Source organism: Eptatretus burgeri, chromosome 10 (assembly GCF_056783735.1).
Source record: "Eptatretus burgeri isolate ZD-2024b chromosome 10, Ebu_testis_v1, whole genome shotgun sequence".
NCBI lineage: Eukaryota > Metazoa > Chordata > Myxini > Myxiniformes > Myxinidae > Eptatretus > Eptatretus burgeri.
In genome coordinates this window covers 51,655,038-51,681,139 of record NC_140970.1, presented here as the reverse complement: position 1 = coordinate 51,681,139, position 26,102 = coordinate 51,655,038, and the positions used below count along the sequence as shown (strand labels likewise).

The following is a 26,102-nucleotide window of genomic DNA, read 5'->3' as shown; positions in this document are numbered from 1 at the left end:
TTTCTGGATCCAGAATCTGTGCAATGTGGGTCCATTGTTCATCCATTCTGTCATCCTGTATGTCCTCCTGCGGCAACAGCTATTGTCCAACGAACTTGTTGTGAAGTTCATCCACGTCTGCAGCTGATACAACATCAGGAAACTGTTCACAAAGGTCTTCACTGTCAGGGTACCTGGCTGTCAATGGATATTTAGGATTGATTTCTGCTGTCGCCTTAACATTCCTATCCATGAAAGGCATCTTCTTCTTCTTCTTCATGTACAGTGCACAATTGATGTATAACTACTGCTTGTGTAGTGGAGTGCCTTGCGGGTTATGTTTCATAATGTACAGCTTGGCTGCAAATCCAATGGAGACATCATTCAAGGGGTAGAAGAATACTGTTGTCATTGATGCCAAGACCAAGAATGGCAGCTTCTGACTCTTTTGCAGCAAGCAGAGTTTCCACAGACACAATGCTACGAAAGGAAACGTACAGCAAAATTAAAACTGTAATGTATATTATTTACAGCATTAAGTATGATTGTCCTTTCGTTTGACCAAAATGAGGACCTAGCAAGGAACCAGTATGCAGGCATGAAGTCGGTGTATTAAAGGCTCGACTCGGCAGGAAAGTGTAAAAGTTGCTAAATGTAGGCACCACATGATCTGGACAAAATTCAGGGTGAGCAGATCCAGAGAATCATTCAAAGCCCTCACCAGTCATCCTTTCCCCTGCTCCAGACACCTTGGTGCCGTCCTTCAAAACCACAACTATCATATTTTAATGCGTACAGTGACGAGAGTAAATGAAGGTTCTACTGGCTTAAGCAGCAATAGCCTCTGTGTCTTTGACCTACCTGCGTCCTTACCACATCGTAGGTCGAGTTGAAGTCGGATCTTGAGGCGTCAAATGCAGAGCGTAGTCATTTCTGTCACTTTCCCCAAACTCAATCGCTTGGTGGAAGCATGCTTTATTATTTTTCTCAAATCACTGTTGGTGGTTGTTGTTGTTTTGTATGCAGCCTGTGGCCGTTGGTTGCATCTTTGTTGGAAGCGTGGCTGTGCTGCTGATTCAGTGCTCCTGTTACCAGTAAGCTGGTACTCACTTTGCCAACCTCCGAAGGATGATAGGCTGAGTCAACCCACCTGGTATTATTTAAATGGCACAAAGGGCTCAAACTCAAGACCCCAAGATCTCAAGCCAGCCACCTTAACCGTTAAGCCAACACCAGGGTTGTTTCTGTTGGTGAATGCATGCACTCCCTCAAATGGCCTTTTTCTCTTGACTGATTTATTGATAGTAGATGTGCACAAGCAAATCTTCATCACTGAATGAAAAGGCCTTGAAACCCTGTGCTAAGTGACGGTGAGCAACCGACCGGGTACATCAACGGCTGTTTGTTTGATTCTCGACAGTGCAGTTATTCTTCCACACCCTGCTTCCTGCATTGTCTGATGCATAGGTTCTGCGATTGTCAAAAGTGAGGCCATTTTTCAAGAAGCGACTCACTGATGACTTCAAGCATTGCCTCAGCAGCTGACTTCTCAATTGCTGGCGTAGCCAAAGAAAGATGTGGCAATTAACCCAATTTAGTTGTCATACCTAATCAGGATAGGAAGGTATTTGTCGTTTTCATCACCACTGGCGTCTGTGGAAATGCCGAAGTAATTGCTCTTTGATGCATCTCGTACCTCCTGCGTTGCCTCGGGAGCAATAGCAAAATTTTGCAGATGTGTTGTCTTTGTTCTTCCACACTGATAACCGCTGGTTGTATTGCAGCCTGAAAAAATCTTCGTGAAAATGGCAGAAGCGCTGTCTGCTGCCTGGCATGATACGTTGTTTGAAATTAACCAGCCGGTAAACAAAATATCTGCATGGGTGACAGCATTCACCTTTTGAAGCATCGCTGCCAGTTTGAATCCAGATAGCGGTCGATGAGTTGTTGACAAATTTGGCCTTTTCAATACGTTTGTCTTGACCACAGTGATCTTTCATTGCTTTAATTCCATCCCGTCCCATTTCACTGAAACGTCATTGTTGCATGTGCAGCGATTTGCATAGTGCTCTCCCATGGTTGATTTATTGATAAATGAGTGCTGTTTTGTCCACTCAGTTGAAAAAGTATAAAAAACATTTGACCTTTTTCATATCGTTGGAATGTACAATTACAACCACACATAGGTCAAGAAGAATGGCATTCAACTTCAAGTATGAACGATTGTGATCGATTGTTTTCATCCAACAAGCGACTTTATAACAAATTAACCGATTATTTAGCTCGCCTGTTCGAAGAACAGAGAGCTATAGCGATGCCCCCGGCGTGAGCGTCAGCGTCAGAGTCAGCGTGAGCGTGAGCGTCAGCGTCAGCGTGAGCGTGAGCGTCAGCGTGAGAGTCAGCGTGAGAGTCAGCGTGAGAGTCAGCGTGAGCGTGAGCGTGAGCGTCAGCGTCAGCGTGAGCGTGAGCGTCAGCGTGAGAGTTAGCGTGAGAGTCAGCGTGAGCGTGAGAGTCAGCGTGAGCGTGAGAGTCAGCGTGAGCGTGAGAGTCAGCGTGAGCGTCAGCGTCAGCGTGAGCGTGAGCGTCAGCGTCAGCGTCAGAGTCAGCGTGAGAGTCAGCGTGAGAGTCAGCGTGAGAGTCAGCGTGAGAGTCAGCGTGAGAGTCAGCGTGAGCGTGAGCGTGAGAGTCAGCGTGAGCGTGAGCGTTAGAGTCAGCGTGAGCGTGAGAGTCAGCGTGAGCGTGAGAGTCAGCGTGAGCGTCAGCGTGAGCGTCAGCGTGAGAGTCAGCGTGAGAGTCAGCGTGAGCGTCAGCGTCAGCGTGAGCGTGAGCGTGAGCGTGAGCGTGAGCGTGAGTGTGAGCGTCAGCGTGAGAGTCAGCGTGAGAGTCAGCGTGAGAGTCAGCGTGAGAGTCAGCGTGAGAGTCAGCGTGAGAGTCAGCGTCAGTGTCAGCGTGAGCGTGAGCGTCAGCGTCAGCGTGAGAGTTAGCGTGAGAGTTAGCGTGAGAGTCAGCGTGAGAGTCAGCGTGAGCGTGAGAGTGAGCGTGAGAGTCAGCGTGAGCGTGAGAGTCAGCGTGAGCGTCAGCGTCAGCGTGAGCGTCAGCGTCAGCGTCAGCGTGAGAGTCAGCGTGAGAGTCAGCGTGAGAGTCAGCGTGAGCGTGAGCGTGAGAGTCAGCGTGAGCGTGAGTCAGCGTGAGCGTGAGAGTCAGCGTGAGCGTCAGCGTGAGCGTCAGCGTGAGAGTCAGCGTGAGTGTGAGCGTGAGCGTGAGAGTCAGCGTGAGCGTGAGAGTCAGCGTGAGCGTCAAAATGTTAAAATTGTTGGTGCAAGTTATTTTTTCCTTTCTAATGTTTTTATCTACCACACTATTTTTTTATACGCCCGAGATATGTATGTATATATATATATATATATATATATATATATATATATATATATATATATATATATATATATATATATATATATATATATTGTGTCCGTCCGTTCCTGTCCGCACTCTAACTCCCAAAGTTTTAAACTTTCACTTGGTACAAAGGTTTCATATTTGGTACAAAGGTACAGACTGTGGAGACGGTGTGTCGCGACATATGTTCGGCATCTAAAGTGGTTGCCATGGCAACCAGGATGCTGTTTTCCATCCGTTCCTGTCCGCACTCGAACTCCCAGTCTTCAACTTTCACGTTTCATATTTGGTACGTAGGTACAGACTGTGGAGACGGTGTGTCGCGACATATGTTCGGCATCTAAAGTGGTTGCCATGGCAACCAGGATGCTGTTTTCCATCCGTTCCTGTCCGCACTCGAACTCCCAGTCTTCAACTTTCACGTTTCATATTTGGTACGTAGGTACAGACTGTGGAGACGGTGTGTCGCGACATATGTTCAGCATCTAAAGTGGTTGCCATGGCAACCAGGATGCTGTTTTCCATCCGTTCCTGTCCGCACTCTAACTCCCAAAGTTTTCAACTTTCACGTTTCATATTTGGTGTGTAGGTACAGACTGTGGAGACTGTGTGTCGCAACATGCGTTCGTCTTCTAAAGTGGTTGCCATGGTAACTAGGATGCTGTTTTCCATGTAGTAGCATAATTCTGTATATACCTTCTTGTTCGGGCGTATATGGTGCTCACCTGCGCTCTTGTAACTGATTACAATATACATATATTGCTTTAAAATTATTTGGATCATACTTCACTGCAATGCTTTATAAAAAAATATTAATTATTAGACTAGTCTTTAAAAACGATTAATGTATAAACAGGCGAGCATTGGGTGGCTTTAACACCAACTCTGGTTTTTTTTTTTTTTTTTTTTTACTGAATGATTATGAAATAGGAATGCTCGCTAGCGTTTTTTAAGTTGAAAGCCAGCAGTCTAACTCTGTTCAAAAATTGCAACAACAATAATAACAACAAAAAAAAAACCAACGAAAGTTTGTGCAATGTGCGTCTATTCATCTAAACCTGGACAACGACGGAGATAATTTCTCAAAACTGGATTCTCTCGGTATAATCTGGAGTGTTGGCAAGTATACATGCATCCAGCACCACACCCCATTTTAGCGCTGTCAGAATTGGGAATTTCATAAAGACTTCATTTTTCCTTGAAGCGAGGAAAAATGTGACTTCAGAGCATCAATAAACTTATCCCCGCACAGGCCATCATTGGTTCATCATTTGCATGAGGGAAAAGGAGGGAGGCTGCAGACGATAATAAACACATTTTACAACTAGAAGGGTACTCGGAAGAGCGCATACCTCCGCCATACAATGCTGATCCACGAGAACATATCGGGCCCAATACATTTTTGAAATATCATGCTATGCAGTACTTTATAATAGTTCTCTCAATGGTGAAGAATCACTTAAAAATGATCGGATCTGGATTTGGATCGTCACCAAAATCTAATCAGTTCGTCCTTGTCACACACCCAACCTGCCCACAAAGTTTCATCCGAATCCGTCCACAACTTTTTGAGATATCCTGTACACAAACAAACAAACAGACAGACAAAACAAACAGGGGTGAAAACATAACCTCCTTCCCCCGTTGGTGGTGGAGGTAATAAAGTCAAAATCAAAGAAGGAACATCCCAAATTTGAAGTTGTGGGAAACATGACCTCTGTCCACTGAAGATGGATGGGACTTGTGTTTTCACCCATGTCTGTCTGTGAGCAGGATATCTCAAAACATTTTGTATGGATTTGGACGAAACTTGGTGGACAGGTTGGGTGTATGGCAAGGACTAATCGAATAGATTTTGGTGAAGATCCAGAGACGCGGATTAGAAATTTTTAGAAAGCGATTCTTCATCATTGAGAGATGTGGTCAAAAACAATGTATAGCACAATATTTCAAAAAGTTATCGACCGGTTATGACAAAACCTGGTGGATGAGTTGAGAAGGTGAGAATAACAAAGCGATTGGATTTTGGTTCAAATCTCATCCACAGAATCAGGAATTTTTTTTTTGGGGGGGGGAGGGGGGATTTGATTATTTTAAGTTTTAAGTAATAAACAAAAAACCAAATGTGGTTTTTAATTCTTATTTTTTTTTGAGGTGTGAAAGTTGAAAAAGTGAACTCATCAGGTACCACCACTAAATATCCGGCTTATCAGTTGGATACAAAATGTAAACTGTTCAGCCTGGCGGAGGTATGCGCTCTACCAAGTGCCATTCTAGTTACCTCATGTGCTCATCCATGGTCTTCTTCAACATCGTCCGCTGATTCTGTCGTTGGTTGTAATCCCCATGTGGAATTGAGTCCTCACAGGACTCGGAGTATCCGCGTCCATTTCGGTAAATGATAATTTTTCATGGACCAAGTTGTGAAGTTTTGTTGTTCTCATATTTTTGTTCCAAGTGTTCTTTTCAGAATCGTCACTGAACCATGGTCTGCTTCCAATTAGTCCCTTTGTAGGCATTTACTTTCAGATTCTGTTCCCCTCTGGGCCATTGTTACTCGTTTTTGTGTTGTTCTTCCTTTCCTCCTTGTGTATGTCCATGTCCCCCATACCCTTTGGTAGTTTGTGAACCAACTGCCTTTTAGTAATCGACCCCTTTTATATATAAAAAAAGAAAAGGGTTACGTGTGATGGTGTGTTTCCTCCATTCCACATCTCTCTCCTCTCTTCCTGTCCGTCACTTCATTCTTCCATGAGCCTAGATCCTGCAGAGGAAAAAAGTATACACGTGAAGTGAGATGAATCTCCTCCACGATGTTGCATTAGGAGTTGGAACAAGAAGACTTGGGTTGTGTTTGATGAACTAATACTTCACGCAAAGTTCATCTCGTACAAATTGATTCTTCATTTGCACTTCTGAGCACCATTCTCATGGTTATAATGGGGGCAAGTGCACAGAAAGAAACGTCACACGTCCTTTAACGATGAGTATTTAATATTTTGTTTGCTACTGGTTTCTGGATGAGGTTGAGCTGTCTGAATTTCGTCATTGGGATCCTGAAATGTTTTGCTTTGTTTGGATCACTTGTGCACACCGGTGGTGTTTGTTGTTGTTTTTTTTTTTGTTTTTTTTTGCGAGTCGAGGCTCATTGAAGAGGTAAAACACAGAACATAACAGAAAGAGCGTTGTGGGAAGAGAGGAAACACACGAACAGCAGAGTAGAGGGACACTTGGAGGAAGAATGTGGAGGACACTTGAAGAAAGAGGGAGAGGGCAGGAGGATACAGGGAGTGAACAAACTGAAATACAGTGAAAATGGGGTGGAAAGAAGGTAAAATCTTGGATGTAACAGCAATGCAACAACAACAACAACAACAACAACAAAAAAACAGGACCGCAGGCTCACCTGGATCAAGCGCACCAGTCACTAAAACACTCTGCAAACCCCCTTGGACTGTGTGTGTGTGTGTGTGTGTGTGTGTGTGTGTGTGTGTGTGTGTGTGTGTGTGTGTGTGTGTGTGTGTGTGTGTGTGTGTGTGTGTGTGTGTGTGTGTGTGTGTGTGTGTGTGTGTGTGTGTGTATATATATATATATATAGTCGTGTCCAGTGAGGGTTAAGACCGACCCGGACAGATAGCCGAACGATTTCTCTGAGAGGTGAACACCCGAGTTCCCTGGAAATTATAGCGTGCGGTACGGGAGGCAGTGAAGCACATACCACATCGAGATACACTGGTTTACATTCAAACCCACAACAAATTGACAGACACAATCAGTCTTAATAAATAGGCATTTAATTTGCACATAAATCAGGTATTCATAAGAGGAATAAATCAAAGTGTATTGATGAAGATTAATCAAAGCATGAGGTAATGAAACGTGAAGTAATTTACCGCCTAAGGTCGAGGCTCCTGTACACACAGTTACAAAAACGGACAAGGGGAAAAGATAAAACAAAAGAGAAATCCCTCCTTTATTCTGACACTTAGTTTTGGCCAGAGATGGTGTTTTGGAACTTGAGTATCGAACCGCGTCATCAGCGTGGGAAACCGCGCCCAAAATGGCGCCAAGCTGCTCTCTGCAGTCACGCACGGGATGTCATCTGCATGGATGGTATTCCAATGCCAGGGCTCACCAACTGCTGTGCGGCTTCTTCTCACGTTCAAATTTGCCGACCGTTCCTCTCTTGCACCAGGTCCGTTCACCACGATCACCCACCTCCTTCCTCAACCATACAATGAGAATTTTTGAGGCCCTGAGATAAGACCACGAGGTGTGCTCTTCTTCTCTTCTCTTCTCCTTTCTTCAGAAATGTACACCCTTCACGACCCAGCAACTGTCAATGGCTAGCGTCTTGCTCCAGCACGTGGGCAAATTCACACAGCACGAACACGAAAATTGCGCAGCCTTATTTGGCATCTCGAAGAGAAGCCAGCGAGCGAGAGCCTTCCGTGTCAACGGCCTACCTCTCACCCCAACTATCTGCTCTCCTCTTTGTATCATGTCTTCTTCCTCTCACGTCACACCAACCAATCCCAAGCCTCGGGGCGTGGCCTGCCGGTTCTTGTTGTTAAAGCATCGTTCCTTTTTATAGCCGGCTTTGTAAATGCAAAAACATAGGAAAAGGTCACAGGGAGTAATCACATACTGGGAGAAATTAGTCTTCATTCCTGCCTCATTTACACAGCACTGCCCCCCTCCCCCTCTTGTGGTCTTCTTCTTCTTGCATATGGCAGCTACCGGGGTAGCTATCATTTCTTGGAAGCGCGACTGTGTCTCTGATGCAGTACGCACTAGTACTCATTTTGCCGACCTCGGAAGGATGACAGGCTGAGTCAACCCTCTGGTATATGAATTCAGCGGCCAACAGGGCTTGAACTCAGGACCCTAGGATCCCAAGCCGCCACCCTAACCACTAAGCCAACACCAGGCTATCCCTGTGTGGTGACATGTAACAACTTAAGATCACAGTTTTCCCCACTTGATTTACATCGAGATGTCTCCTACTCGTCCATGGACCGTGCCACTCTATACAGTCCTACATTTACTCTGAAGTTCCTTCATCTACCCCACAAACATAACTACATGCATATTTTTTTATTTTATTTTTACTGCTGGGAACAAACTTTGGTACTTCACAGATATTGAAGGTGGTGGTCAAGTTTCATTGAAATTGGGTATGTAGTTTCAGAGAAGAGAACAAATATCTATATTGGAGGGTGGCTTGTAGCATGGTATTGTGTACACTGTGGTCCTAAATGAGGAGAAAGCTCAGAAATTGAACCCAGTTTTAATAAGATAAACAATCCTAATGTTATATAATGCCCAAGTGTCTGTGCTTTCAGAAAATGTATACTTTGCTATGGGTCCCATGGATATAGTTGCTTACAAAGCATGTTTTTTTTTATCCAAACACAGGATATTTTTTCCATTTTTATAGCTCATTTTTTAGAAATGGGTTACATGTATGATTTTATATGTTGTCAAAATGGTTGAAAATGCATTTTTTGTTTGATATATATCATTATACATAAGGAAAGAACAATTCCTCGAAACAGTACATTTCTTATGACCTTCTGCATATCTTGGCACCTTCAAATGTGTAAAATCTCAGATTTTTCAAAATTTCCCCCAGTCAGAGTGAAGCTTACAAAATCTTATTCCAGAAATTTGAAATGCATCTGATAGAACATCTTAAATAGCAATTTACTTCTGTATAAAGTGGTGATTTAAAATGGCAAGTTTCAACATGGAGAATTACTACATACCAGTTTTTAGGTTCACTTCCATGATTGGGTCAAAAATGTTAGGAAGTACGTAACAAATTGCATTCACCAAGGCTGCTACAAAATTACTGGAAGCTATAAGCTTGATTTTATAACCATGGAATAAGTTTAGCAAGATGGCCCTATGATATAAAAATCAATACCAAAGGCCAGTTTGTGTTCAGTATACAGAACATCAAAGGTCGTTAGGAAGTACGTAACGTTTTTAGGAAATCTGCACTTTTAATCCTAAGATGTTAGTTTGGTTCATCACAGCATGTATTTCTATGGTTAAGTTTTTGTGCATATATATTTATGACCTCAATGAACACTGATCAATTTGTTAATTTCATATGACCTTGACCTCTTTCATATGACTTTCATTTTTTGGTCCCCTGGGTCCTAAATGTGCACATTATACCTTGCTACAAGCTAGGTTCAAAACCCCCGTAGACCCCTGTAAACTCTGTTTTTATTTAATATGTTTTTAATGCCGTGAATAAGCGTTAGTACATCACGGGTGATGACGGTTGTGGTCAAGTTTCATCAGAATTATGTTTGTAGTTTCTGAGAAGAAAGCACACACCTATTTTGCCCCCCTCCCCCCCTCCATAGACCCACTTAGACCCCAATATATATATGCATTTTTTTTTTTAATGCCCTGAACAAATGTTGGTACATCATGGGTGATGAAGGTTATGGTCAAGTTTCATCGAAATTGTGTGTGTAGTTTCAGAATAGAAAGCAAATCACTCTTTTGGGGGAGGGCATGTCAAATCTGGACCTATTTTGACCCCCTCCCCCTGTCGATCCACTTAGACCGTGATATATAATATATACACATCTATACATATATATATATTTTTTTTTTTCATGCCGTGAACAAACTTTGGTACATCACGGCTGATGAAGGTTGTGGTGAAGTTTCATCGAAATTGTGTGTGGTTTCAGAGGAAAAAGAAAATACCTATTTATTTTTTGGAGGGGAGGGGGTCAAACCTGGACGCCCATTCAACCTAGATTTTATTTATTATTATAAATATTTTTTTAAAATATATTTAATTATTTATATTATTTTTAAATGCTGTGAACAAACTTTATTTTTTAGCGAAGTTTGGTCACAATCCCATCAGCAGTTTCAGAGAAGAAGTTGCATGTGTTGACGGACCGATGGAGGGACAACATGCCATCCCATAAGTTCCCTAGAACTACGTTCCAGGTGATCTAAAAATTGGGGCAATGTCCCTGCACTCACCTGGAAGAAACGGGGAACCACTGGTAAATGTGGATGACCCGCAATATATGTAAATTAGCCGATGGTTTGAACAAACTTGTGAAAACGCCATGCAGAGATGATTCCTACGAAGTTGCATCTGAATCGAGTGAATACTTTTTGAGAAGAAGTCAAAAGTAGCGATCCTGGAATCGTAATGACCTTTGACCATGAAATTGACCTACTTAATGTGCAATTTATTTTTTTTTAATGGGATTTGCAAGGCATCAGGCGGCCTTCGTCCTTCGAAGTTCACCAAAGTTTGGTGCAAATAGGACTACTAGTTTTAGTATCCCGGGTGAAGAAGGTTGTGGTCAAGTTTCATCGAAATCGTGTGTGTGGTTTCAGAGAAGAAAGCAAATGCCTATTTTGAGGGGTCAAACCTGCAACCACTTTGACCCCTCGTAGACCCCCTCAGACCCCGTTCCTCAATTTTAATTTTTAATTCCATGAACAAACTTTCGGACATCACTGGTGATGAAGGTTGTGGTTAAATTTCATCGAAATTGTGTGTATAGTTTTGGAGAAGGAGATACAAGTGTCTACACACTGACTGACGGACACCATGTGATGCAAATACCTCACCTGAACTGTGTCCCAGGTGAGATAAAACGGAAAAGTAGAGGAAAAGGGAGAAAACCAGAACTTGGAACGAAAGGGGATCAGCTTTGGGAGAGGTAATGAGGGTAGAAAATATCACAAGTATTGTGGATGGGGGTTGACCTGAGGATGAGGTGAATAGCCATCTCTTTTACCTGGAGGGAAGAATGTGATCGAACAAATTGATGAAATTGGCTTGGGAGAATGGAGAAGGGGATGAATGCAGGTAGGAAAGAGAAAAGAGGAGCAAATGAGTACAGGTGACCATTGAGCTTGGATTTTAGGAGTTTTGGCAGAAGTGGGTTAATGGCAGACCAAGTGTGCCTTGGAGCGGGGAGTGTGAGGGTGGGGGGAAGTGAATAGAACACGGAAAAAGGCAGAGGGTGCAAGTCCAGAAAGGAGGTGATAGAAACAGAGGCCGTCGACCTGTCTTATGTGGGAGTAACAGGTCCAGAGATTTGGTTTGATCGTGGAAGATTCTAATGATTTTGAGGGTACAAGCCTCCTTTCTGGCAAGTTTCAGAGGTCTTCATGGTAACAAGATGTGAAATGTGAGGGAGGGATGCCCAAAGAGGAGGACAACACGACGTCAGGCTGTGGATGAAGGCCTTGTACGTTGTTTAAATTCGGATTTGCCAAGGAAAGGTTTTGCCTGACGGAGGATACCCAGTTTGTGGCTGACTTTGGAGGCCAAGTTAGATATGTGGTTTCCCCAAGAAAGTTTGTGGCTGATGGTGAGACAAAGTGTGAGGGACTGACATTATTCGATAGATTTATTACCTTCGCCACTGAAGGTGAAGGAGGTTATGTTTTCACCCCTTTCTGTCGTTCTTTCTATGTCTGTGTACAGGATATCTCAAAAAGTTGTTGACGGATTCGGATGAAATTTTGTGGACAGGTTCAGTGTGCGACGAGGACGAACCGGTTAGATGTTGGTGAAGATCCGTATCAGGATCGGATGACTAGAATTTTAAAAGTGATTTTTCACCAGTGAGAGATGGGGATGAACCATTATATAACACCATATCTCAAAAATGTATTGGGCCCGATATGTTATCGTGGATCAGGCATTGCGTGGCAGAGGTATGCTCTCAACCGAGGACCCTTCCAGTTGAGAAAGTTTTTTTTGTTCAGTCTCTGGCGTATGGTGAGAGCGTCCGCTCCGAGTCTGGGAGGTCGGCAGTTCAAATCCCGGCTGAGTCATACCAAAGACAAAAAAATGTAATGTGCTGCTTCTTTGCTTGATGCTCAGCATTTAAAAGGATAGAGCGTGGACAATCCTCCTCAGCTGACATCCATGTGGAGGAGGAAATTCCTCCTGAGGAAATGCCCTGCTGAGTGTGGTGAGAAAAGCAATGTTGTGACGTCGCTGGTACCCAGGAAATCCCGGGAAGTGACAGCGTGTGTGCGTGCGTGCACCATTGTGAGCCTTAGACTTTGTATATATGAAAGAAAAGTAGGTGGGACGGTTGGCCAGACGGTCATTTCAGAGAGGATTGGGGGAGCGGGGGAGGGGGGGAGACACACATTTGTCGGGGTTGAAAAGCATATTCCAAGTGTTTGACCAATTCTTACTTTTACCAAGGTTTGCAGAGAGGGAAGAGGCTGCTGTCTGCCTATCTTTGGGATGAGGAATGTTTTAGTAGAGAGAAGTCGTCAGGGAAAAGATGAAGTTTTTCTCGAGAATCAGAAGCTAGTGAATATATCAAGACAAGCTTTCTGCTCTTTCGGGCTGGCAGGATGGCCGAAATGTTTGCACACTAGCCTCTAAGGTTAAGCAGTCTAGCCTGGGTTTGAAATACAGTATAAACTGTCATCCTGGTGTTTCACAGGCAAGCTGATTCACCAATGTGTGCACCATCCCTCCGATAGACGTTAAGCGGGTGTCCCGTCTGCTGACGTGAGTTGGACGTTAAAGATCCTCCGGTGTCCTTTATGAAGAGTAGGCGAGCTATCGCCAGCACCATGGGCAAAATTCCAAATTCTTGCCCTCATCTCACATTCCCCCTATCCCAAGGGAATGAAGTGCAAAGGGGACAACCCCAAAATGGGGTTGCTACGCCCTTAGCTGGCCATGCGGATTAGTAGTAGTTTCTGTTCTTTGTCTGTGTTGTCTGAGCAGATGAATTGAGCGACTGTGTGATGTATACTCCTTGTTGTGATGAAGACGAACTCATTGGTTTCCAGGAATGCAATCCCAGGTCGAAAAACCAGTTAAAACCAGTACACATTTTCAACTGGTCTCTATTGGTTCTAATTGGTCTTTAACTGGTCTCTATTGGTTTCAACTGGTACCAGTTAAATTCAGTCAGAATTCCAATTTCCCAGTTGAAAAAACCAGTAGCTCATATTTGTACCAGTTAAAGTCTTACTGGTTCCAGTTGATACCAGTTGCAATGTACTGGTCTCCCAGTTGATACCAGTTAGTTAAATACATGTATTTCAACTGGTAATATATCACTCTATTCCAATTTCCATATTAAAACCAGTAAGAAACCAACTGGCTTTACTGGTACCAGTTGGCTACTGGTTTTCAACTGGTACCAGTTGACCAGTAAGCAACTGGTCTTTACTGGTTTTTTGACCTGGGATGGTATTCTTCGATTAAGAACCTCTTTCACAGCTGGAAGAAATGAACTTTATTCTTTTTTGTTTTGGAAACAGTGTATTCTGAGATTTTATTTATGTATACATGATTGAAAGAAGATCCTGAAACATTACAGGCATAAAAACAAATACAGCAGGTGCAGCCTCTCAATCCATAACCCCCCCCCCCCCCCCACACACACACACACACACACACACACACACACACACACACACACACACACACACACACACACACACACACACACACACACACACACACACACACACACACACCTGTCACCTGTTCAGGGATGAGGTAGGACTGTGGGTTGAATACAACCAACCATATACAGTATGTGGTTCAAAACTGGACACCTTACCCCACATAGTCTTTGGATGGACATGGGAATGTTTTTTTTTTTGAGCTGTTGCTTTGCATTTTGCACGAACCATATGGTGCTACAGGTGCCGCCATATTTGTTTGAATGCTCAATCTTACTTGGTTACTCTGCCTTCAGATTGTGAGGTGGCATGAATGCTGAATCTCACAGTCACTCTGCCCTCAGGACATGATACTGCAGAAATATCATTCAAAGTACAGTACTATTTATGGAAGGTTTTTAAAAGTGCCATGAAGGTGATTTGTGTTCTACAGTGTCCAAGTATACAATTCAATTTAAATAAAATCAAGGTTTTAAAGGTTGTAGGAAAAAAAAAATTCTCGGAAGTTTATCGCCGTTGACGCACCATCTCTCACATCTCCTTATTTAACATGTTCAATTGGTTTTTGTGCTTGTTCTTTGCGTCCTTTGTGATGTCCTCAAAAACATTAAGTTTCCTGTTTGAAATGATTTAAAATTTTGTTTCACTGCCGGACAGGCAGACAGACGAGAAATCACCTTCCTCCTGTGTGCATGCACGATCGGGATGAGATTCCATACAATTTGCCAAATTTTTGAGCAAAAGTACTGCTAAACTGCAGGTTCATGTTTGGTTCCAATTCATGTTCCTATTCAAGTTGTGCAGTTTTCAAAATGTAACACTCGATTGAAATTCAGTAGTTCCTCGATCACAGACTGATGTCGACAGACAGACAGGCAGAATGAGCCAATTGCTTAACACATTTCGCTTCGTGCGTACGGAGTAATAAAATATTTTTGGGATTCACAAATAACTCACGTCGTTATAGTTTCATATATATATATATATATATATATATATATATAAATATATATATATATATATATATATATATATTGTAATCCAGACTATGTTTTAGGTATTAAAAAAACAAAACAAAAAACAAGAAGCAGCTTGTGCAAATTCCAATCTTTTACTTTATTTTGTCATAACAAGGCCAATCTACATTCCATCCACCATTATGTATCGCAATTACCAAAGTTTTCCAAACTGTTTGCGATGGTTTATTTCTCAGACCGACAAGCAGCAGCTTCTTCACTCACTGCAGATCAGGGTAAAATCACAAACTGGTCCAACACGTGGAACATGTCTTTCAATCCGGACAAATCTCACACTCTCACGATGTCTCTCCGAAAGGACCGTCTAGAAACCCACCCCCCCTCCATCCACTTTCTCAACAACCCTCTGGAAGAAGTCCTTTCTTTCAAGCTTCTGGGTCTCCCTATCTGCCATGATCTTTCCTGGGAAAGCCACATTTCAAACCTCGCCTCCAAAGCCAGTCGTCGACTGGGAATCTTCTGTCACGCAAGGTCCTTCCTCGGCCCACCTGAACTCCTGACCACATACAAAGCTTTCGTCCGCAGCCTGGTAGAGTACTGCTCTCCCCTCTGGGCTAGTGCTCTGGCTCCCACCTTTCTCGGCTTCTCGCTGTGGAAACTAAGGCATTTTGAATCATTGGCATCTCCCGCAATGAGGCTGAATCTTTGGGCCTCTCACTCTCTCATCGCAGGCAGGTCGGTGGTCTTTCTGTCTTCTACCGTCTCCTCTCCAGTCTCGCCCCTCGTGCTCTGTCTGCGATTTGTCCCCACCATATTTCTGCAGGGCGCTCAAGGTCCGCCAACAACCCCCTTCTGGTAAACTACCAAAATCACGAATCACTGCTCACCTTATCCTTCATTCCTCTTTTTCCCCGCCTTTGGAATAAACTCCCTCACTCTGTTAAATCCCATTCTTCCCTCCAGGCCTTCAAAACAGCTGTTCACCATCATCTCTTATCGTCTCCCATCCAAATCTTCGATATTTTCTATCCTCGTTAATCCACCCCAAACCCATCTGCTTCAAATTCCCTGCTTTTCTTCCTGAAAGTCCCTGTAGTGTCCATCTTGTATTCCCAGTGTTCCCCATCCCATCCCTCTCCCTTCCACAGATCTCCTCATGTTTCTGTTCCCCACTGTTTTGTCATTCCCACTCCCTCCCCTCTTGTCTCATACCCCCCCTTGCTTTGCATTGTGTCTTAGCTCTCATATGAGCCTCAACAAGGTATACAAAAAAAGGTGCTGGTATGCATTCATCCAATGCCTGTCTCCAAAAATGAAGAAGCATTTTGTTCCGTTTATGCGAGGGAATATGCCACAGTTCATGCTTCCAGTTTATGCTCGACTAAATTGGATTTGAACTGTCCACGTGCAAAACCTCACGTGTTCTTGTCTTTTTTGTATCAATAATGCACAAGTTTAACTTTGTAATATACGATTGTTATGCTCAGCTATTAGATGGAGTTTGCTTCACAAACCATGTAAAATCATTGCAATATAAATTTGTTATTGCTCGTAACATAATCGGCATAAGGTCCATGTTGCTAAAGCAACCCATGTAGGAATTTAAAATTTGCTTCAGTTATTGACGCATGGATCTTGTGCGACAACAGTTAAACTGGGATGGAATCTTTGGTGTTCCCTTCTTGATTACATAGCTCATGATGCTGGAATTTCAGGTTCAAGTCCTATATATTCTGTTGATTTTGTTCATTTTCTACTCACATCCTTGTAATTTGTGCAAAAGTCCAATTGTATTTCTTGACATGCTTGTCCTGCAAGTTGTGTATCTACAAGCATAGCCACGAGGCTTTTAAATCGTTGGTTAAAAACTTTGACAAGTGTATTCCTGATGATGTAATGCTGATCAGTAATAATGACATAACCTCTGAAACCTGACCTTTCTTCATGGTTTTATCTCTTTGCAGCTGTGTGGATGTAGAAGAGCATCAGGCAGTAGATATCGACGTCTATCACTGCCCAAAATGTGCTCAAACCAATGGGCCCTTGATCAGTATGTTGACTTGCACATTTTTCAAGCGGGTGGAATTTTTTCTTGTTTATTCACAGATTATTTAAGCAGCAAAAAGTAGGTGGAAGATTTTATAATCCATATTCTAAGCTATGCTTTCGCAGCCCCTGTTGTTTGTTTAACTCCATGCAGATCTAAAATTGCATGTTCATCTTGTTAGAATCTCAGAACTTTATTTGGTAATCTGACTGTGATAATAAAGTTGGAATTGATGATCATTTCAGAACCCTATCATATCACACTATTTGACAAAACCTCAGGATTCTAATGAGAGAATCGGTAGTGAGTTTTTCATATCGGCATTGTTGAGCATGCCTGGTGTTGGCTTAAAGGTCCCATGTCACTCAATTGTACTGAACTTGCACATATATATGTCCTATAGGAGTTTTTCATTGTGATTTCTGATCTGACAATGTTTTTTTTCACAATACTCGTTCTGTAAAATGTAAAATTAAAAAAACAAACTTCTTAGGGAACACCCCAAAAATTCTGCCAAAATCTACTGAACGACGCGTGCGTGACCCACATGACGTCATCTCAAGAACAACAAAGGCTGCACGCAAATTACTCGGGTTGGTGGTCTACGTGATTGTATTGGCTTTCTGTGTGTTTCCACATTCGATTGGTCGACTCAAACGCTTCGTTCATTTCTGCTTTATGAAAAAAAATCAAACATTTGGTTTTGAATAATGGATGACATGGACTTTGATGTGTCTGGTAGCGACAGTGAGTGTGAGAGAAATGAAGGATTTTGGTCTGAATCACATGGTGAATTGTCGGATAACATAGTCGTGGGAGGTGAAGTTCAGGTATCTGGAAATGGAATACGGCCTTACCAGTTCGAGCCCGAAGCAGGACAAGCAGAGGAAACTGGCGATGAAATTCCCAGCATTCATGATGATCGGGAGGACATTGAAGGAAGACTTCGCAATAACAACTGGTTCGACTAAGTCCTATTCGTAATTCAATAAGGTAGATTCTACTTGCATACTGCTCGATATCAGAAATATTTTCGTGACTTGACGTGACCAGCACAGCACAGTGCAGCGCAGCGGACATGTTGCACCGCAACGAATGAATTGCAAGCAAGGCCAGCCCATGTCATCGGCCGTATCTCTCTGCGCATAAAACGAAGCAACCTTGCTGTCCGGATACAATGAAAATTTGTGTGCAGAACACACCTTGCGACGCAATTGTCTAGAGTAGTCCGATAAATCTGACGTTCTGTTGCATTTTTATTTATTTTATTCCTACTGTCGTCATGTAGCGCCAGTAGAAAACAATGAAGAAAAGAGAATTATAAAAGAAAGCTACAGCATGTCAGATTTATCGGACTAGTCGGACGGACGACGGATTTATCAGACGACATTGCTTTTTATGATGGGTACTCCATCAGGTTTCAGCCTCCTCAACTTCTTCAAACTGAACAGTGAATAAAGCCCGTGATCAAAGTCACTGTCTTCGAAGTGGGCGCTGCAAATGACGCTCGTGTCGCTGGGGCCTTTCCAGTTTCCCCTCGTCAGCTTCACTTTAGATGTCAATATTCTCCGAAGATTCTCATCTTTCGGGAATACATGAAGGCTTACACCGTCTTTGGTTGTATTGCTCCATCTTGCTACGATACATCTTGCAGGCATTTTTGAAAGTAAGGCTAAAACTCTTAAAAACTTTCACGAAACAATCACAGGAATTAAGACGATCAGTGAGATAGCAAACACATGTGCACAATGCATTTGTACGTACTTTATACGGCGCGCGACGTCTCATCAATCGACTCTGAGCGAGTCGTTCTGGAGATGACATCAACGGTCATGTGACCTGCAGTTCGCTGAACTCCACTTTTTGAGGGGCGGGGCATAGCAAGTTGTGAAAACACTACAAATGTTCAAAATATTGGTCGAATTATCCCATTGTTGATTTTAAAAAAGAAACCTGGGTGATTTCTTCACGAGGAAGGTCAAGTTAATATATAAATAACCAGAGACATTTGAATTACATGGGACCTTTAATGGTTAGGGTGGTGGGCTTGGGATCCTAGGGTCCTGAGTTCAAATCACGCTGAGCTGTCGAATTAATACCAACTGGGGTTAACTCTGCCTGTCATCCTTCCAAGGTCGGCAAAATGAGTGCCAGAATGCTGGTATACTGTGTCGGAGTGGCAACCCGTCCAGGATTGTGCCCAATAGCCAAGGAGACTGCTTAAGCAGCACCAACGCTCTGCACAGAGTATGGTCTCATTGGATGGATGGATGGATGGATTGTTGAGCACGTCGTCATGTTTTCATCGTCTTGGTGTTTGATAAACGCAGTTGAGCAAAGCATTCTTACGCTGTCAATAACTGACGTCATGGTGGTCCCACTGCACATCTTACTATCCAGCTCTCCTTTATTGCTGGTCCCCATTCACAGCAATGGATTGTTTTTATACTGTCTTCGATACAGTCGACTCTTGTTAAGATGAATACCAGATATGATTATGACAACATGAATGACACTTTTTTTACATAGCTCACTAATTTGATGAGACAGTTGCACAAAAAAGCAATTTTTCAAATCCAAATGACAGTACTGTACTCCCCATTCAGCCAATTATAATACGTTCCGACCAGAATACGTCATACATCTGCTCACCATTGCTTGAAACACGGCACTCCGAGATTGGACCATTAAAGAGTATCCCCATGAGAATGTGTTTGTTCTGAACACAGGGTACTTCTTGGGATAACTCTGGCATCAATGGAACAGCTTCAAGCTTGATGAATGAAGAAGCCGTAGAGCTGCTTTAATTTTGTGGCATTGTTGTGTTTTACCTGCAGGCGAAAGCGGAGATGGGAATGTTTTCTTTCTTCAACGAATGAAACCAAAAAACATCATGAAAAGACATTTTGATTTCGCTCCGATATGCCTTGAAGGCTGGGTGTCATGTTGCAAAGCAACATGCTTCGTTGCGCCGTGCTCCATGGGTGTTCCAGTGTTGATATATTCACAAACTTGTACACAACTGACAATGAGCAAGTGTTCTCTTTGCAACAAAGCATCAAAGTTTGATGCGTTCACAGCATGTTTCGTCCTCTCTTTCAAACTAATTTTTGAAAAAAAAGTACTGAAATTTTTAACAAATGGGTCCCGATGCCATGAAGCAGAGTGTTTCAAACAAAGGCAAACCGATTACATGGTCCGGAGCAGCGGCGAAGGTCGTCTTGTTATTGTGCTGCATGTGCTCCATCTAATATACGTATGCACTTGTCCAAGAGCGTTCGAGAATTGTGAGAACGAAACGCATACACATTGCACACCCAGTCGAGATGCATATTCGTTGAAACCAGTGGTTCTCGCAAAGTATTTCATTTGACGTTTTAACAAGAGTCCACTGTACAAGATTAAAATTAATTTCGCAGTTGTAGGCGAATAATGATGAAATCCATCTCGTGTGAATAATTGCCCTCGAGCGTAGAACAGGGCTCACAAGATCAACGTCGAGATTTTATGTGTGTAGCTGTACGCGAAATCGAAAACGCTTCTAAAACGTCCCACTATTGTATAATCTTTGCTCTTCATGTAATGAACTCTGTATTTTCTGTGACTTGCATATGCTTAGATGCATATTGCTTTCTCTTTGTTGATGTGGGTTAAATGAAATGCTTTCGTTGCCACCTTGTTCAGGTTGACGGACTTGTTTTGTAACAAACGTCACGTGGGCTTGCTCTGGCAGTTGTGCACACATGCCATGCACAGCACGAGTTGGAAAAATACTTGTCAGCTTTGAGGCTCACACCACTCTGCATTCTTCCCCCCCCTCCGTAAACCCACCCACTACCTCCTTCTTTTCTTCTGCTCTCACTTGTGTGAATTTCCATCATTGTTTCCCTCCACTCATTTTACTTACTTTTGTAGTCCTTTCTGTTTTTATCAACTTATTTCCTCCTGTTTATTTTTCTTTTCCTCTCATGTATTCCCATTGCAGTGAAAAAACGCAAAAACTGGCATCGCCATGATTACTCTGAGGGTGCTGCTGCAACGAAGCCAGTTCAAGCAGGGACACCTGTTTTCATCAAACAGCTTTACGCCCGCACATTTCCAAGGTCCTTGCTTCTCTTTTGGGTATTGTGGTTGGGCAGTTAATTGTGTCCTTTTGATGTTGTTGATTTAATCCTGACCTTTTAATATGACTGTTTCATCTTCACATCCAGAGAATGGTGCCATTTTCTGTCTGTCTGTGACCCTCGCGTCACTTATCCCACCCCCATCGGCCTCTTCTTGGTTGCGCTTTCAGCTTTTTCCCGATAGATAACACCTATAATAAATGCAAAAATTATTAATTAAGCTATCCTGGATAATGACGTGAATTGATTCACTCTGTTCTCTTTGTGGATGCGTCTTTATCGCACACCTTGACAAGGTGTGGCAAACATCAATTTGCGGGTGACGCGACACCATATGTGTTGAATATCATCTTGAAAGCAATTAGCATTACTTTCAAAGGATCAGAAAAGACCTGCTTGAGCAACTGTCAAGTAGCTTGTAATTTGTAACTTATTGAAGGATTTGACTGTGGGAGCTTCTATGCCAAGTTGGTATCATTAAAGCCTGGACAAGCAAACTGTTACCATCTTGTTGTTGAGAAAATTGTTGAATTATTTTAATTTTTACATTTTCGTCTCGTCTCACAAAGATTATTCGATAATCTTTTCTTGATTCCATCAATTGCAACACAATTTCATCATTACTTTCCGATAGGTTCTGGCAACATTACTAAAGTGCTGTGACCTTGTTTGCACAACCGCTACATTTTGGCATTGAGCAGACTTTTGTATTATGAATCGTTTTTTTTTTGGATGACTGATAATCCGTTTTTAGCACAATGGGGTGGGGTTTCAAAAAATTATTGCTGTTTTATTTTGGCTTTAACAGGAATTGAGGATAAAGAGGAGACACAGTGGCCTTGTGCTATAAAAGGTTTGATTTAAAAGGATGAATACTGCCTGCAAAACATTACCAATGGTCACTGAGGAACATTTTGCCAATTGTATGCAAAAAGGCATGTTAAATTTTCAGTTGCTTTTCCTTTGCACTTCTTCCTTCTTATTGTGATCTTCTGGTCCACAGTGCTGAGGATGTGATCCTGAGGTTACCTGGCCATCAGTTGACGGTTGAATACTTTGTTGAAAATGGGTTCAACGCACCAATTGTGGTGCCTCGTAAAGAGGGCCTGGGCATGGCCGTGCCACCCCCTTCTTTCACAGTGTGTGAAGTGGAAGACCTTGTAGGTAATACAACGTATTTTCATTTTGGTTCAAGTCTAACAACTCGTGAAATTTGTGCAAGTCATCCAACATCTGACATGGTAATCAGTCTTTTTTAATTCAGCATTAATGAGGAGCAGTAAAAAGTATCCAGTGTTTCCTTTTGCATCAGTGCTGGGAGGTAACTGATCTCAGAAGATGGCTGGTTGTTGGCCCCTGAATTCCCTCTCACCCTTCCCCAGCCTTGAAGTAATTTGTTAAAGGATTGAATGATTATTGTTGCATCAATTTATACTCACCTTTACTAAATAAAGCAAGCCTGGTGTTGGTTTAACGATTAAGGTGGCTGCCTTAAGATCCTTGGGTCTTGAGTTGAGCCCCTATCATGCCGTTATATAACACCAGGTGGGTTGACTCGGTCTGTCATCCTTCCGAGGTCGGCAAAATGAATACCAGCTAACTGGAAACGGGGCACTGCATCAGCGGCAGTCACGCTCACAGCAATGATGCAACGGACAGCCGCAAGCTGCATCCGAAATACGACTACTAAATATAGCGGCATTATTAACCACGTACATGCAGAAGTTGTATACAATATTAATTTACATGATGCAGGTCTTGTTGCCGTTTGCGGATGCCTGCAGCATGTCTCTCTGGAATGCAAAAGTATGCAGTACCTTCAGAAAGTATTCACACCCCTTGACTTTTGTCACATTTTTTGGTGTTACAGCCTTAATTTAAAATGGATTAAGTTAAAAAAAGTAACTTTCTTTTGTCACCGATCTTCACAAAATACCACATAATGTCCAAGTGAAAACGTGTTTTCAGAAATCTTTACGAATTTATATAAAAATTAAATGCAGAAATATCGAATTTACATAAGTATTTAACTCCCTGAGTCAATACTTTGTAGAAGCGCCTTTGACAGTAATTACAGCTTCTATTATTCTTGGTTCTGTCTGTATCTGATTTGCCCATCAGGATTTGGGGATTTTCTCCCATTTATCCTTGCAGATTTGCTCAAGCTCTGTCAAGTTGGATGGGGAGCGTTGCTGAACAGTAATCTTCAAGTCTTTCCACAGATTCTCAATGGGATTCAAGTCTGGGTTTGGCTGGGCCACTCAACGACTTCCACCTTGTTTTGAAGCCATTCCAGTATTGCTTTGGCTGCATGCTTGGGGTCATTGTCCTGTTGGAATATAAAATCTTCACTGCAGTCTCAGGTCTTTTGCACTCTGAAGCAGGTTCTCCTCAAGGATTTGCCTGTACTTGGCTCCATTCATTGTTCCCTCTATCCTGACAAGTCTCTCAGTCCCTGCCGCTGAAAAGCATACCCATAGCATGATGCTGCCACCATCATGCCTCACGGTAGGGATGGTGTTAGATGAGTGATGAGCTGTGCTCTGTTTCTGCCAGACACTCGCACTTTGCATTCAGGTCAAAGAGTTCAATTTTCCTCATCAGACCACAGAATATTTTGTCTCATGCTCTGAGTCTTTTGCGTGCCTTTTGTAAGCTCCAGGTGTGTTGTCATGTGCCTTATTTTTTTTTTCTAAGGACTGGCTTCCTTGTGGCCATTCTCCCCTAAAGCCGACATTTGTGAAGTGCTGCAGAGATTGTTGTCCTGGCAGGTTCTCCCATGTCAGCCAAGGAACTCTAGTTCTGTCATAGTCATCATTGGGTTCTTGGTCACCTCCCTGACCAAGGTCCTTTTTGCAAGGAAATCTAACACAAGTGGAGGCTATTCAGTCCATCATGCCTGCGTGAACACCATACTAATTTATCTACACAAGATCCAAGGAAGAAAATGCAAAAAAAGTTTTTAATTAATGAAATATTTTGTTTGTTTGTTTTTTGTTGTTGTTGCTGTTGGTTTTTTTTTGGTATTTTTTTCTCTTCTTTCTCTCAGGGGAGGGGGCATGAGCTTGGTTAAAAACACACAACATCAACCACACAACCCCCCCTTGACAAGACCCCCACCAACAGCACACCGTACACATGCACACAATCACCCATCAATGCTCAAACTACCTAAAAGTCTTATCAACATCCCCATACCCCTCTATCTACATAACTTCCAGGTACCTATCGAACTCTAATTTAAACTTATTTTCTGTTTCTGCTGCCACTACCTTTCCAGGGAGGCCATTCCATGCATTAACTACTCTCTGAGTAAAAGTCCCCTACTTTACTACCATCTTAACTCTCCTCTCAGGCTATGGCCCCTCGTCCTATCACTGTCTCCTCTGTTGAATAATTCATCTACACTTATTTTATCTCTACCTTTCATTTTCTTAAACATCTCTATCATATATCTTCGTAACCACCTCCTTTCTAGTGTATAAAGCCCTGTCTCCTTCAGCCGCTCCTCATGGCTGAGTCGAGCTAGGCCCGGAATCCATCCAGTAGCCCTGTGTTGAACCCTCTCTTTGACATCCCTGTCCTTCCTGAATTGTGGTGACCAAAACTGCACACAATATTCCAGATGTGGCCCTCACTAAATTCCTGTACAATGTGAACACCAGCTCTTTTGATTTATAAATGATCCCCCTCCAAATACAACCTAAAACCCTATTTTCTTTACCTATAGCTGCTTGGCACTGTGCTGCCTGCTTTCCTCCCTTATCTATTACCACCCCCAGATCCTTCTCCTGTGTGACACGCTCCAAAATTACCCCTTACATCCTGTAATCTCTATTTTCATTGTTCTTTCCCATCCCCAACACCTTACACTTGCTCAGGTTAAATTCCATCTGCCAATCTTTTACCCAATCTATACAAGTATCAATACTTTCCTGAATCTGATCACCACCCCCTCTGCTATCCACTTTACCTCCAAGCTTTGTGTCATCTGCAAATTTGGAAAGCTTGCTCATTACACCATTCTCCAAATCGTTGATGTAAATAATGAAAAGTAATGGTCCGAGTACTGATCCCTGAGGTACCCCGCTACTTACATCCTACCAGCAAGACACCCTCCCACTCACAGCCAATCTTTTGCTTCCTACCACAAAGCCAGTTTGCAATCCAATTAGCTACCTGACCAGCCACTCCACAAGCCCTCACTTTGGCTAACAACCTCTGATGTGGTACCTTATCAAATGCCTTCTTAAAGTCTAGATATACTATGTCCACTGCCTTTCCATCATCCACCCATCTGCACTTGCCCAGTTGCTCAGTTTGATCGGATGTCCAGCTCGAGGAAGAGCCTGGGTAATTCCATATTCTTTCCATTTCCTGGGAACTTTCAACACTCCAGAAATTGTTTTATACCCTTCTCCACATCTCTGTCTCCTCACAATTCTATTTTGGAGTTCTATGATCAGTTCCTTGGACTTCATCGTAGAGCTTCTGCTCTGACATGCACCATCACCTGTGGAGATCGGAAACAAAAAAATTATATTTAATCCATTTTCTAATTCAGGCTGTAACACAACAAAATGTGAAGTGCTCAAGTAGTGTAAATACTTTCTGAAGGCACTCTATTTATACCTGGCATGTACATCCTAAATTAATAGACCAGGATGAAGGCATTTTGCTGACTTAAGCTTGAGAACCTCAGCAATTGTCTTGTATGTGGAATTCACATGAAAGGTGAATTTCACATCGCTACTCGATACAAAATGGGTCTTGTTAAATGAAGTTTGTTTTGCTCTTTTTTAATGATGTACTACACGACCCGTGAACCCGTAGATATTTGTTATATTTTTCTCTTCAAGTTTAGATTCACAAAGTGCCTCCATCTGGAAGATTTAAGATTAACATCGGCGGAAAAATGGCAAGTGGGAAGGAAAATTAAAATGTGCTTTCTTTCTGATTTTCTCCATTTCTTATCACATACTCCCTTCTGCTCCTCCTTCCACTCTCCCCTTCTCTTGAACCCATTTCTGATAATTTTTTTTATTAAGCGACAATATTCTCTGTCTGTGGAGGCAGAAATTAAACAGGGCCCTTATGAAGATTAGGAAATTGATACATTTGCTTTTT

The 26,102-nt window shown here is 42.6% G+C and overlaps 1 protein-coding gene across 10 annotated transcripts in view; it reads left to right on the top strand.

The window, feature by feature from the left end:
- LOC147018539 (uncharacterized) overlaps window positions 1–26,102 on the top strand; it is a 282,825-nt gene that overhangs the window by 96,084 nt on the left and 160,639 nt on the right. For 8 of the 10 annotated variants that reach the window (XM_085898301.1, XM_085898300.1, XM_085898299.1 and 5 more), the window contains 3 exons: window positions 16,769–16,854; window positions 20,837–20,954; window positions 21,979–22,139. In XM_085898301.1, coding sequence (XP_085754427.1) covers window positions 16,769–16,854; window positions 20,837–20,954; window positions 21,979–22,139 — 365 coding nt within the window. Of the gene's footprint in view, window positions 1–16,768; window positions 16,855–18,985; window positions 19,099–20,836; window positions 20,955–21,978; window positions 22,140–26,102 lie in introns of those variants that run through there. The other 2 variants (XM_085898303.1, XM_085898304.1) reach the window with 2 other exon arrangements.